Source organism: Diadema setosum, chromosome 22 (assembly GCF_964275005.1).
Source record: "Diadema setosum chromosome 22, eeDiaSeto1, whole genome shotgun sequence".
Taxonomy (NCBI): domain Eukaryota; kingdom Metazoa; phylum Echinodermata; class Echinoidea; order Diadematoida; family Diadematidae; genus Diadema; species Diadema setosum.
In genome coordinates, this window is record NC_092706.1 from 29,440,967 (window position 1) to 29,457,034 (window position 16,068).

A 16,068-nucleotide genomic window follows, 5' to 3' on the forward strand; every position below is an offset into this window, starting at 1 on the left:
TTTCCATGTTGTTTCCTCGATGCATCTTTCTTGAGGTTCATCGCAAGAAAATTTCCCGACATAATAATCATGGATCATGGATGTATCTATAATTGCAGAGAGCTTGGTCGATAAAAACTGATGAGCTTGTACACACAGTGATTGTACCAGTGAAAGATTAACAGAATTATATCTGCAATCAACATACATGTAGCTACAAAATCCGTTTTGAAAAGAAGGTACGTATCCCTGCAACTATGATTTTGTCGGTGCAGACAAGCATAAAGAAGGCAGAACTGCATGATCTGCAAAGAGGGTACCATGCTGGCTGCAGCCATTCTGCACAAGTAATGCACAATTCCAGGAGCATCTCTGGTTCAGTATCTACAGAGAATTTCATTTATTGGCATAATAAACTTCAGTCAATGCTCTCCATGTTAAAGGTGGCACATGGATTATTGTTCCAATGCATCGGAAACAGACCAGCCTGATGTTTCCACAAACATTCACTGGGAGATTTGAACTACATTGTAACAACGTAATACTTATCTCCTTGTGTCACATGAACATTTACACAATTTAACATATTGCTGTATAAAAGTGTCCTGCCTGTGACTGACGGAACTGCATTTGTTTTTTTCTTTTTACTGGTAGCCAATGTTATGGCATTACTTTTTAGTGTCTCATTCCTCATGCCTGTGTTTGTTGTTTTCCGTCATCCTTCTTGGAGCATTCACTTTCATCAAATTCTTTTCTCAAGGTGGGTTGAATTGAACTGAACTGGATTGAATAGAATTGAACTGAATTGAATTGAAATTTGAATTGGATTGAACTGAATTTAAGTAAACTGAATTGAAATTAATTGAATGGAATTGGTTTTCATCAGCAACAGAAAAATACATCCTTTTTCAAGGGTATTTACAAAATGACATAAAAAAATACACTACTCTTTTCATGAACTGATAGATGTAATAATGAACAATAGTACAAGTTGATAATTACAATAGAAATGGAAGGGTCTACTAAATAGTTTGGCCTGTATAAGTCATGAACATTTATGAAATGGCACACAGATAAGAAGGAAAGGAAGGCTGACTGGTGCCTTTAAAAGTTCACTTCCAAATGTCATCATAGACTGAAGATGGCAGTGAATTTATATCTCACATCGGGAGCCAGCCTGGAGGTATTACCCCACTGCCCCCCCCCCCCCCCCCACCGGAGGAGGAGGATGAGATGAGTGCTTGGATCCTTGCATTCCAGCCGCTGTCATTGTCCCACATATTTGCGTTTAACATAGGTGATGACGTAGCGAGGGAAAACACATTATGCAATGAAACATAGGGGACATAACATTCCCATTTCTGGAATGGGATTATTTATGAAAGACTACACAGACTTGGGGAAATAACAGTGTAGGTGGAAAAGTCTTTGCAATATATGTCACTGATATGATCATATGACAGATATCATGTGGCAAGCATACAGAGGTCAATAAAAAGGAAACCTTTCAAATTAACACTTTAACAGTAATCTCACTGTCATATATTGCTTCTGGTAAACAGTCTTTCAAAAGAAAATATTATTACCCATGTAACAGTATATATTTTCCCCTTTTTTATCAAAATATCCTTTCGCGTTGCAAGTTTTGTTGAATCTGTTCAAGCACAATTTTCGAATTCACACTGTGAACAATCTATAGAGACTGTAACATCATAATAGACTGCTAAAATGGCCCCTGATAATGCACTTTATTTTTCTAAATTGAACTTTGGCACATATCATGCATCACATTGCATAGGAACAGAAAGCATCTAACACAAACACTGTATTTAGCATTGCATTGGCCTATCTTCGGAGCTCAAGAAAATTTTTAATAGCAAGTCATTTCCTACCACCACCCCTGATAAATAATAATGACTATAGTGAATCAAATGGTGAGAATACTGAAGCATATTTTTTATAGAACTGAACATTTACAATCTCGGTGAATATCTTATCCTTTTTATGTTGCACATTGTACACTCACATAATGTCTATCACTGGATGAATTGTATAATTTAGTGATATTCAATTCCCATTGACATGCCATATATGTAATGATACAAGAAGCAAAGTGACAAAATGTGAAGAAAAACTATTTTTCATACATATTTTCCTTCCACATCATGTTAGAGCGACATACAGACCTGGTAGCTTGACAGCTATACACTCAGATCGAGAACGGGACCAGCCATACATAGCCATGATTCTCACTTAGACCCCTCTCAGAAAGATGAAGGTGAGATAGAGCTAGTAGGAAACATGAAAAATATTTCTCCTTTCCATTCACAACCATGTGTTCAATTGAAATATCTTTCATATGCTGGAGTAGAAGGAAAACTTGATAACAGTCATTGGTTGCAGGTGAGAAAAGTCAAGAGTACCAGGTAGCTACTTCAAATACCTCGAGGCACTATCTAAAACTTGTTTTTCTTGCTTGTCTTTGGTTCTTCTGCCCTCTATCTCTGAGGTCCCTGACACTATAACATCACAAGGGTTACCAGCAGGGGGTGGAATCATACAGTCATTAGTGAAGATCGGTGTCCTCTTCCGGAGAGAAAAATAGCAAAGAAGATGAACCCCTAGCTCTCATTTCTTGAGAGACACAATGGTCATGCGGTGAGAAGCCCTAGAACAGATTTGTTGTGATGGCGGTCACAACTGCCCCGAGATGACACAAGCTGGAAGCCAGGATGAGAACTATTATGCACCACAAGAACAGCCACCACTCGAAAAAGCTTGTTAAATCTTTCCGAAATGAAACCGTGGGTTAACTCCACATGACCTCATCCTCAGTTCACGGGAGGTCCCTGCAAAGAGACACAAACTCTTGTGTCCAAACGAAATTATTCCACAACGCCTGTCTTCCTGTACGCGGCTGCAAGGGGTGGGAGGGAGACGTCCAGTCAGCGAGCTTCGTCGCAGACTGGATGACAACTGGAAGATGTCAGGGAGACTGGGATACCAGTAGGCGGTCTAGACAGATGATGAGTCCACCGAGATGTTCATTTGGAAAGAGGATAGGAGAAGACAGAGTATGTAGGCCATGAGATGGCAGGATGCTGTAATCACAACGGGCTCGGGGGAAAGGGGGATGGACATATTGAGAGATTTGTGTCTAGGTTAAAGGTCCAGTTTACCTTTGGGAGCAGTGATTTCAAAAATGTTCAAGATATCACATTTGATGCATATGTGTAGGTCTGTTGTATCGTAAAACATCCTACCATATGAAATATTTGCAATAAAACCTAAAATATAAGGAGATATCAGGATTTTTCTCAGTAAACCATAACTGTATACGGTTTAGTCTGGAAACATTGTTATTATAACTATTGTTTACATTTTGTGTATTTAACAAAACTTAACATCGATTATACGGATTCAAATTTTGACAGTGGTTGTTCCTATCCCTAACTCACATTTTAGAACTATTTTAAAGCACTAATGCTTTCATCTGCAAATGGTAAATTATGCCTTTAGTGTACCTGTACGTTGAAATGTCAGTTTAAAAATCTGTATCAATGCAAAGCTCTTTATGCCAACAAGTGAAGGGGGGAAATAAACGTATTTCAGCATGTGAAATTAAATTTACTAGATCCAAAAGTCAGATTAGTCAGCAAGCTTTAACTTTATAGTGCAGTCAATTGTGAATAAATGTTTAGTTAGTATTTGTCTCTCCATGATTACTATCATTCTTTGCGATAATTAAACACAAACACAAATCGTTATGCATGAGGTAATATGACAAGGCTTGACGATTCATAGAGAATTTGATTCTTTTTCAAGGGACTGACTATGAACAGATGCAAAGCATACTATGTACATGTGCAACCAAATCATGGTCACATGGAAGCAACTTTAATATAGATTTGGAAATAGGAGACTATTTTGGAAACTGCATACAGTATTCATTCCGACTTCAGTTGACTGTCAGCAATGTCTGCATGACATCAAAAGGTAGAGGATACTCATATTTTTTCATTTCTGTGCCAATGAGTCAAATGTGCCCAAATTTCACACTCGTACAGTATGGACAAGAAATTCATGTAGCAGGCAGCAGAGGATTAATATTATGTGCCCTTCCATCTCTCAAACACTAAAATCTTTCAGTACTGGTACACAAAATATCTTTGAATAAATTGTAGATGCTAGTGCACAGGATGGTTATTTACTAGTATAAAACAATCACCAGCAAATGGCATAGCCAAGATGTGAACATTGTACCATCATAGGATACCATACGGATACCAAAGTGAAGAGACATGAGGTACTGGAGAGATGATAACCTTTTTAATATTACAGTTTTATTGCATAGAAGTAATGTTTGCTCAGTGCAGATCTCACAGAAAATCTGATTTAAAAGATGAATACCTTGTAATTGTCAGGAAGACAGGCAGTAAAGATTCAAATACAATGCAATAAACAGAAATATTCCACTGCCACTTCAAAGCAAGAATTCCTACCTTAGAAGGGGAATATATTGTGTGTAGGTGGAAAGTTCTCTCGACTATGGCAGCTCCATCGATGTGCCAACATTTCAGTCTCACATAGTAAGTATTTCATTATTAAATTTCATTTTATAAATGACACTTTCTCATAGGTTTTCCACTTTAATTTGTTGTGGCATTCCAGGTCCACTGATTCATGTAAAGAAGAGATTTTCTTATCAAAGTAACCACTTATTACAAAATAGAGTTACTTTTTCTTTCTACCAATTTATTTTCTGGATGAATATCAAAATTAAAGGTAGGGAATCCCATTTGCATGCCTCAAATGAAGAGTTGTATAAATACAGTGGTATGTTGAAGAGAGTATCATTTTAAAAACTCCCATAAAGTATTGAAAGTGGAAGGTAACATTAAGTACATTTTTATTGACCGTTAGATTTTGAATTGAATTTTTTTCGGGGCTCACCGTAAATTCCAGTACATTACTAGGCTACCTTTGAAGACCCATGCACGCATGTGTGTCCATCATGTATATTTTGTGAAGAAAGTTCATCAAAACTTACAAACATTTCTATATACATTCTTGCCACACACTCTATATGTTATTACATCAGCTCTTATACTTTTAGATTTGTGTTTATAGATAAAAAAAAAATACAGAAGACTGCAACAAAAATGCTTAAGTGTGGCTGACACACAGAACTACTGAGTAGTTGAGTTTTGTGCATTATTCAAATTGTAGATAACTGTTGACTTCCAAATTTCTCAGCAGTGGCCTAAACAAGTCCCCTGAGGTTCATATTTAATGTTTTGCTGCATTTTGGGAGGTCTGTAAAAGGTATCCCCTACCTTTAAAGTGGGACTTTAAAGGGATAGTACAGTATTGGTGGAGATGAGAATTGGGCTTTTAACTTTTTGCGAGATACCAAGAAAACACTAATGAAATGGTGCAGAGCATACCATTCTAAGAGGAATTCAAAGTTTATTTGGTGAAAATCGGGTTTGGAATGACTGAAACATCCAAAATCAAAGTAAAACAAAGTGATCGTAAAAAAGTGTGGGTCCCACACTTTATTAGAATCTCTCTGTTTTGGATATCTCAGCCATTTCAAAACCAATTTTCATCAAATAAACGTTGAATTCCTCATGGATTTACATACTCTTTCATATTTCATAAGAGGTTTCTCATTATCTCATCAAAAAATGTAAGAAACCCGAAATTAGGTCTCAACCAAAACTATACAATCCCTTTAAGCACTTGCAAAGAGTCTATCTGTCTATCTGAGGCACTGATACCCTTCGGAATGATACTGGAGTGATAACAGGAAATGTTCCTTGTGATACTAGTGGCATGCTGGGGTATCCAAGGATGACATCAGCTAAGAGCTTCAAACGACGTGGTATAAACTGATTACCAAACGTTGACTGCACTGAGGCTTTGCTTCCAGTTCTTGGCATTGGATTCAAGCCAGTTTAGAGTATTATGGCACAAGAAAATTGGAGTTCAGTATAAAATTATCAAATTGTGGTCAGGCTGATTGAAAATATATTAGCTGTTTGAAGCTGAAAAGAGTGTATAGGAGAATTGACTTTGAAAAGCATTAACAACCGAAAGCAGTTATTGGATGAAGGTATTGATATTCATGTACCAATCAAATGCTGAGCTTTTATCAAGATCTTTAATGCATATTGTTTGGACTGTACTAGAATGTTGGTAAATCATTAAGTAAACAAAGTCTTTTATTGGCAACAAAATAATTCTTGGTTGCAGGACCATCACTGTCACCTCTTGCATTCTTCCCATAAATTACTGTTTCACAGAAGGATAGATTTAATTCTCTTGAAACGTAACACATTGTTCTGAATTATTTAACTCTTCTATCAATGTCAACTTGAATGGAAGCATGAAATAGTCTTTCCCTTTAAATAAGGTCCATACATTATATGGAAAGTGTTTCTGCTATATCCTGCACAGAATTATGTAAGAAGGAAATACAAGAAATGAGAAATTAGAGATATTCCATTATCGTGTAAACAGTGTATGAGGAGTCTCACATACAAAATATTATGGTCACTTGGTCGCAATGGGCTCCCAACTTCAGCTAGAGGTGGACTGCTGACATAAAATTTGCCAAAAGTTTCAAATTCTTTTTTGAACATATTATTGCTTCATTGTTTTGTTGCCCAATATTTGACAACATTCTTGTATAATAGAAATGATATTCAAACTGACTGGAAAGGTATGTAAACAATATTTACTTGGTGTTTTTTTCACTTAAATTTAATAGGTCATATATTCATGAAATATGTCTGGTGGCACTACATGTGGTTGTTTGCTTGTGTGTGTGTGTGGGTGGGTGTGGGAGTGCTTGCCTTCGACACACTGGAGTGGGATAAATGTAGAATGTAGATTTCACACTCGGACAGGGTTCACGACCTGGAAGGCATGTTGTACTTCCAGCCCTACCATGGCATTGGTTCCAAGAGAGGACAAATAATCAGGGACCAGGAATAGATCACAAATTGCCCATGACATATCCTTGGCAGTGATGAATGGGATATATTCCCAGCTTGTTCACTGGAGCTAAAAACCCTACCATGTCTACAGGCTAGGAGGCTCAATGAACTAAAGGGGCTTTACACTTAAAACTACATGTAATTTGTACTACTACAACTACTGCTACCTGTATTACTAATACTGCAATTACAAATACAATAAAGTACTAGATACTATGTTTATCTTTCACTATAACAGTACACTAATTATTATCATATTCATGAATGATAACAACATTAATTATACACTCTTTGATAACAACATCAGTGAACATAATTCATGATAAATCTAGACACAATTGTATGGTATCTAATGCTAATATCAACTAAATTAACAATCATAATAATGCTTGCTAAGAGGAGTAGGCTAATGATGATGATGATGATGACGATAATAATAATAATAATAATAATAATAATAATAATAATAACAATAAGAAGAAGAAGAAGAATTAAAAGAAGAAGAAATGATTATATTGTGTAACAAGTATGATTTCATATCATCCCATCAGTCCAGAAAGCATGTAACACCCTGCAGAAATTTACTGAGGGTAAATAACCAGTGCATCATTGCTGTATCCTTTCTTGTTTGGAAAAAAAAAAATGTTGTCTTGTAGAAAACAAATAAAAAACAGTCATTCTTACACAACATAATGTACCAAGTACACTGTACAGGTGTACTTCCATATCTCATAATATTCTTATAAAAAAAAATATATGACATTTAAATAAGCACATCAGATCCTGTGCTTATATTGACATTCATGCAAAGTATAATATAGGCCTTGCCTTTCCTTTCCTTGCTCTAAAGTATTGAAGCAGTTCCATATCATTTGATAATATTGACACTGGTGCATAGCTTGGCCCTGAATCTTCTAAAAATGAATTATCTTTGGGCATCCTTGATTGTTCTCACAAGAAAATATGGTTGACTTAAAAACGAAAGAACTTGTTTATTCTTTGGAAATGACCCCAAGCTTTATGATGACCTGATTCAGATTAAACTTGATGTCCACTGTGGGTGAGTGTTATCATACACAATCAAATCCAAATTGATTATGATTCAGTGATGGAATGGTATCGACATAATAAAATCACTTAACAATTGAGAGCCCTTTGGTAGCTACATGTAGGTCACAAAACTAGATCAGTTCCTCCACACATAAGTTGTAAAGAGTGTTAGTTATGAAAACCTCTGTTTCCACAGTTAGCTACAGTTAGAGATGTAGACTGTTTACAGAAATTTATTCAATAACAATAAACAGACTATAAACTCCAACAGTGCACAAGGGTAGATTTTTTTTTTCTCTCATTTTGAGTGGCATCCACTGACAACAGAGAATTCATTATTATACAAATGATGCACAGGATAGAGTGCGTTAGTGTAGGCGTAGTGCACTCGAGGGTATTTACAATTGTGAAACATGCACGAGGCGAAGCCGAGTGCATGTTGCACTACATTGTAAATACCCGAGAGTGAGCTACGCCTACACTAACGCCACGAAATAATCCTGTGCATCATTTGTTTTATAAAATGGGTCGAAAATTCGAAAACTAACATCATTTTTCAGCGTTTTTCACGTACTATTGTGGGTCAAGACGTCCGAAGATGTTCGTCCCAAACTTTTACGCACGTCGCACTCGCGGAAGTCCCGCACATACAGCTAGTAGGCCTATAAGTATAATGGGGGGTTGGGTTTCCGGACACCCGCATGAAAACTTACTTATTTTACATAGAATATGCACCCTTTACCTTAAAGACTTGATATAGACTCCTCATATAGGCCTACTAGACAACATACTCTGAAAACGGCGTGAATTAACCTGCTAAATCGTTGGATTTGCTCTTCAAAGTGACTCCATGTACGCGTCCGGTCCCATAACGCTTGGTCTACTGTACTGTACAAAGTGTACGTATACTCAGTAGTACGGTACAGTATACGTACGTACGCCACATATGTTATGCACAAGGGAAGACAGGCCGGCCGGCCGGCGCACGCAGCCCAAACTAGAAGTTGTTTACAGGATTGACAGCGCGTACGCGTATGCATGCAATTCATCAAAGGAGCCGCCGCGCGCACAGACGATCGGCAATCTACCATAGGATTACAGGCAGTGCAATTGTACTGAAGTAAAGGAAGGAGGTGTGTCTCATTTCAGCGCTTCCTATTGGCTACATTCTTGAACCCATTTTATAATTTATAATACAGGGTTTTGATTAGAAACCTTGACTTTGACCAGTTTTGCTGTACACAGGATCACAAAATTGTGGCTCTGACTGTGCAGTGGGTTTCCTTCATTCTTGATCACAAATCTATGATTATAAATGGCCAGTCTGTTGTAGCCTTATGTTTTATTTTTCTTCCTCCTTCCACTTCACAGCAGAACTTAAGAAATAGAAAGGTGGAAACACGAGCATGCTATTAAAAATCCTGAGAAAGCTATCAAAATCAGTCTGCTGCAGATTGTATTGGTCCTGTAACACTGTTGTATGTCCTTTAAGTCATGGAGTGGATAAAGACAGAACATCATTCTTTCGTAGCCAATGAAAATCTCCTTACTGAATAGAGGTGCGTAGCATACACTGACTCTACTGACAAACAGCTTCACTGGTAGAGCCAGTATCATGAGTTATCCACATAGGCCCGAATTCACGAAGGTGGTACAAATGAAACCATGGCTTAAACCATGGACAAAAACCATGGAGCGCCAGGTGTCGCATGGAATATTTCGTTACGAAATCAGTCATTTCGTCAATGAAATGATTATTTTGTAACGAAATAACAACATTTTGTAACTAAATGAACATTTCGTCCACGAAATGATAATTTCGTTAACGAAGCGGTCATTTTGTCGACGAAATGACCAATTTCGTAGCGAAATATTCCGTGCGACACTTGGCGCTCCATGGTTTAAACCATGGTTTCATTTGTACCACCTTCGTGAATTCGGGCCCTAATGTTTACAATGTATCACCATCAAGTGTAGTTCCAACTTTGAAACTTAAAGGTGGAAATACAACATTTGATTTAATAATATTTCCATGGTCATAAAGGACGGAAGCCATCCTTCACTGCATCCTTCCATTGAAGCATTCTCAAGTTATAGCAAAATTTGTAAACAAAGGTTGTGGTATAAAGACACATTTTGAGAAAACTGCCACTGAAAATGAAGAATGTCATTTTTGAATGATAAAATACATGAAAAAAATAGCTGTAAATAAATGAGTGTGGACTGTGTGTTTGGAATGTGTGTTAGGAATTTGTGAGTTTTGTAGGCCTTCAAAGAGATGAAATATCTATGGAATGCGTCAAACACTTCTCAATGAATACATATTTATACAGGAAGTTGACAGAGTGTGAGAGGGTGAGAGAAAGAGAAGAAAGTGACAGAAAGAGGAGAAAAAAGAGAGAGAGAATGAGAGAATTAGTACAAAGGGAGGTGAAAGAGGGGAAGAGACGGTGGAAGGGGGAGCAGAGGGAGAGAGAGGGGAAGAGATAGAGAAATAGCACTGAGATTGGAAGTTTGCATTCAATCGCAATGGAATAAGATTACACGAAAGAGCAATAACAACTTCTGTACACAGAAGGTGTCATAAAACAGGTGTGAATCAACCTGTGTCCAATGTACTAGCTTCACCCAAAAAAAACAAAAAAACTGCACACCAAGTCTGTACAATGCAATGTCTCACACACTGACTTGATTCACGAGGAATACTGACTGCGGGTAAAATGTGTTTACCCTAGTCCGTACATTATTTCTCTAAGGCCCCTACACGTTCTGCAAGTAACCAGTCAGAAAATCGCTGATGATAAAAGATGACCTAGTTAATGATTGACAATGCATGGCAGATAAAACCACACCTAAACAACATGCTTGGGATCCAAAGGAATGTCAGTGATGCATGTACATGATGCATATTGTGTGTTTTACACTTTTCTCTGGTTAATCATAATATTGTATGAAACAAATATTGAAGAGTTCAGCACGTTTCTCCCTGAAAAAAAGTATGATACACGAGAATGTTTTCAAGAGGGTGGAATAGTGTGTCAAAGTGGTTTTCATTGAGAAAAATATCAAAATGAAATTAAGATATCCTGCCATTATTATCAGATGGAATTTCTTGACAAGAGTAGATCACTACATTCTACTTAACTAACATAATGACTAAAGAAAAATGTTACAATACAAAACATGTAAAACACTAACCAGGTATACAGTAAAAAAAAAAAAAAAAAAAAAAAAAAAAAAAAAAAAAAGTTGTGATGAAAAAAAAGATAAATGAATAATCCACTCTTTTTAGCCCTGTCAAAAGTGCTGAAAAATCAGAAACATTCACAGCATGATTTTGTGTGTGTGTGTGAAACTCAAATAAAGAATATCATAAAACAAAAAAAGTGTGTGTGTGTGTGTGTGTGTGTGTGTGTGTGTGTGTGAACTGGAGCAAACAGCCTATTCCATGGCATGAAACTTCTGTGAATTGGAAATGGCATTCAATGCACTGTGGAAACAAGAGTTTTCGCATCTATTTTACTTTTGCGAATACTGGCTCCTTGCGAAATTCACAAAAGTTTCATACTTGCAAAAATTTCTAGTTTTACACCGTCAGTCAGGGAGGATAATATTTAGGCATTTTCAATGATCAGACTCTGTTTTCTAATATAAAGAAGATGAAAATGATAAAATGAAATGTAAAAGGTATCTTACTTTTGGTGATGAAAGAAAGACTGCTTCCAGGGGAGAGAGAACCGCTATGGGTCATTGAGTATTCCATCACTCCCACAGATCCATTGGACGAAGCAGCCGAGACAGCACTCACGTTGGACGAATATCGGTCCCCGCGGGACCGACGACTAGCCATGGCTCTTTCCTAGGTGCAAAACACACCAAGAATGAGAGGAATGAGTATCACAGAAGGACACAACAACACTCGTCAAGCAGGAGCTGAGCTCCTTGGGGATTAGGGTCCAAAGGAGTGGCTGAAAAGAAAATTTCGCGTCATGTATGGTAGGGAATTAGACCAACCACAGCAAACAGTCAGAAGTGATTATTTATGTGACAGACAAGACTTTGCTAGATAACAGTATTGGCTTCTCTCATCCAAGTGAACTACTACGGGTAGTAGGCTATACTATTTCAATTCAAATTAATTAGGCTTTTTCATTTCTCCTTTTGTCTGTTCCTTGAAGTTATCATTTCTCATATATTCAATCATACACAAAGGATTTAAAACAAAAAACGACTTACGAAGAGCAAGTCTCTGGAGTACATTTTCCAGCATATTTTTCTGACTTCTGTTCACAGCTAAAATTATCTTTCATAGCATCAAAATGACTTCCAGACTTGCTTGAGATATGATTATCAGGAACCATAATATGCAAATTATTATCATAAAATACAAACTATCATCATGTATGTACACTTGTAGCAGAGCCCTCATAAACATACCACTTACTGTATGTAGTCTTAGTCACCAGCCTTTCCCTTCCAATATCCACAAATATGACAACAATGAATTTGTGTCATGCCTTGGGCAAACAATGTTTTGTACTCTTGGGTATAGAAATAGTTTAATTTTTCCCCAAAGTTGTTAGGATTACCTCCTGCAAAAGTTTTCACATCTCCAGCTTCAATGATTCTAACATCTGTCTTGACCTGCATAACTTGAATGTTTTGCCAACAAAGTGTAAATATTGTTAAGTTTCTTTATTATGTATAATTTTTGTGTCTGTTTTCATTAGAGTTTAAATTAGCAATATTGCACCGGATAAACATTTTGTAGGATGAATTAAGGGCAAAATGCAGCAACAAATCTTCACTTAAACCGGGAAGTGAAGATCATGTGAAGTACTTTCATTTGTAGGTCTATGATAATAGAATCATGCATTCAGGCACACAGCTGCAAAGATGAATATGTGACCCGCCACAACAAAAGGATCCTAAAGTCGCTGACGGCCGAGCTGAGAAAATCGAGTTTGAAATCAGATCATCAAAATCAGTCGAAACAATAAGATTTCTGTTTTGGGCATAATTTTGTAGTCTAATGTATCGCCTATCATCTGCCAAAATTTTGAGGCTGAATGATCAAAGGAAAGACAAGAAATTAGCGTTTTCCTGGGCCATGATTTTCAGACTTTCAATGGAACAGAAACGTGTCCGAAGATTTGGATTTAGCGCCGCAGACAGACTCCACCCCTAGCAACAAGGGAGTGATGTCATTGGTCAGCGCGTGGCATCTTGGTTGCTGATTGGTCGTGCATAGACTGCTGTCGCCATGCTTGAATGAACATCGCAGAGGTTGCTAGGAGCATACCTTCTACTGTCGAAAGCTCAAAAGAGTTCTGTCAATGCCTTCCCTTCATCATGACAGCATCGGAAGGAAAACTTTGAAGGCAGTTTTCTCGAAACGCTGATTTCCTAAATCACACGACATGCGCTAATAAAATCATCAATATCTCCGCAACCAAGTACTTTTATGAGTCATGTTATATATGAAATTAAAGTGGAAGAGTAGGCCTAAAGGAATAATGTCATGTCATTTTCAGAAAATTGTCCTCCCCCGACTTTCGGATCCTTTTGTTGTAGCGGGTCACATTTTGGTGTTTACACAGTATTCTTCAAAGTGTCTATGGCACAGTTTCTCAATCAGCACAGTTTTCGTGTGATTGACAGGAATCCACCACAATGTGAACAATAACATGTGACCACTTCCTTGTCTCTGTAATTCTTTTCTAAGAACAAAGTATTAATAAATTGTTAAAGGGAATGAAAACATAAAATTCAATCATAAGCACACCAGTAGTTTATCCTCCCTCCCCCCCCCCCACACATCTGTGTTGTTGTTGTTGTTGTTGTTGTTGTTGCTGCTGCTGCTGTTGTTATTGTTGTTGTTGCTGCTGCTGTTGTTATTGTTGTTGTTGTTGTTGATGACTAAGTTACTGTACTGCTGTTGTTATTGGAGTAGTATTAGTGGTACTATACTGGTAGTAGCAATGCATTTATAGTTGGAGTGATATACATTGTAGTAGTGGAGATTTTGTAGGAGTCAGCAATAATGCACTTTATATGTCAGATGTACCTTATCTACTCTAGTTTTGGAAAAAGTTCCTTGTGTACCCTCTTAGCTCTAGTACTACCTGAATTGACCTCAAGGAGAATCAATTTCGATTAAATCAACTAAATCCTATCCATGCCCTGTTTGTTGTTCAAAACACTGACCAGAATACAAGCCAAACAAACTATTGAATAGACTTTTTTTCTGTTCTAATTAGAAATCATAACATATTTTTGAAACTTCATGTATCTTCCTTCTGCACTAAAATCTTATTATTATATGATTCATTATCCCAACTAAAAACTCATTTTTTTTTATATTAATAGTAGAGGATAATATACAGCCGCACATCTTTCTGTTGCTGTTCGAAATGCCAACAGAATGTTTCAAAGTTTGATAACTGCAAACACTGGGAAGGGGGACACAAAAGCATAGAAATACAATTCAAATCATTCAATGATTTATACTGCCGAATTGGAGAGTAAAAACTTTTGGATTAGACCTGCTTAGGTTTCCTGATTCAATGAGGTCTCAAGAGTGTGATGTTTCAATCGACAAAGATGACAATAGAGATATGGCTTCTCTTTTTGTCGGCCATTCAGAGAGCTCATGTAGGTCTATGTGTTTGAGGCACGACTATTCAACATTCGCTGCAGAGTCATTTACGCCTCGCTGACCACATCTCAAAAGAATTCGCTCGGAGAACACCTGGCGAATCGACCCGCTGTGAAGTGCCGGGTGTACAGACGTGGCTTCTGTGAAGAAGCGACCCCACACAACATAATGCCTTCTCATGAATTGGAGCATTCTTTAATTTGGGGTATCAGTCGTAAAATGTGAGGATCAGGTATTTAACTCAATCAAGTACGACACACTATGTTTTGGCAACGTAATAAACGCCAAGTGGTCAAACAAGTGCTAGGAAAAGCGAAACACAGAATCGACGCATACAATAGCAATGCAACGCCCGGGCGGCGGGGACCTACCTGTTGGGTCTGCGCTCGACGGTAACTCCTGCTACGAGTCCGATAACTTTCCGGCCTCACCCACAAACTTCTCCAAAATCATCTTGTGGCTCGAAGGAAAGCGTACTTAAATCCTTTGAATTGTATGATATAACGGCAACTGCAAGAGAGGGTTATACGAATATGAATGTGTGAAATGGTTCGATATGATCCTGATACAAACACAATCCACTGTACACGGAACAAACTTTTAACTGTTTTTCACAGCTATTTAGTACACTGTGCATGCATATCCCTTCGTCGTAGGTACGGCCTACGGTACAATACGGTGTGTAAACAAGAAGAGAATCGGACCGCGGACCCCAATGTACTCAAATACTGAGTACGGCGGCGTTTGTGTGTGTGTGTCTTTCTATTGAAGTAGCGTTGGCACACACGCGCAAACACACACAGAGACACACACCATAGGGTACAGTGAAAAAGACGCTTCGAAGCCCCGCTGAGTTTGCGAATCTCTTGATACCAACTGTGGGTGGATCAACGGAGTACCGCTATGCCAAGTGTGGGAGGATCATGGGGCGTGGCAAACACGACCTAATACCGTACAGTCGCAAGAGGAACACGAATTTACCGCGTTTTCCGTTTTTTCTTCGCCCCATCTTTAGGCCTGTATTTTTCTTTTGTTAGTCTGTTGTTTTATCCTTCTTTTATTCGCATTCGAATGTTGTAACTGTCACACCCTTTGTCATACCATGTCATCCCGAAATGCCTACTTAGAATAATAAGTGTCATGCAGAGATTGTGTCGTATAGTTTGTGCAGGTTATGAATCAATAAAAAAGACATGTTCTCGGGGATTTGTTGTTGTTGTTGTTGTCTAACACTAGAACTTTACTGTTCTGTGATTGTTGTTTCTTTTACCAGCTCTAGATATGCTTGCATAGGAAAAGAAAACACTGAAAAGAAAGCAATGAAATGAAATGAAAAGAAATGACTTACACATAATCGAAAGCGTATCCGGGCAATTA

General features: G+C 37.7%; 1 protein-coding gene across 1 annotated transcript in view; it reads right to left on the reverse strand.

The window, feature by feature from the left end:
- The window catches only part of LOC140245285 (titin-like), a 240,109-nt gene extending 224,989 nt beyond the window's left edge, over positions 1-15,120 (reverse strand). Inside the window, exons 1-2 of the mRNA XM_072324869.1 lie at positions 15,063-15,120; positions 11,730-11,892 (exon numbers count right to left, since the gene is read on the reverse strand). Of these exons, the coding sequence (XP_072180970.1) occupies positions 11,730-11,883 (154 nt within the window). The 5' untranslated portion in view covers positions 11,884-11,892; positions 15,063-15,120. The remainder of the gene's footprint in view (positions 1-11,729; positions 11,893-15,062) is intronic.
- Between the last annotated feature and the right edge of the window lie 948 nt (positions 15,121-16,068).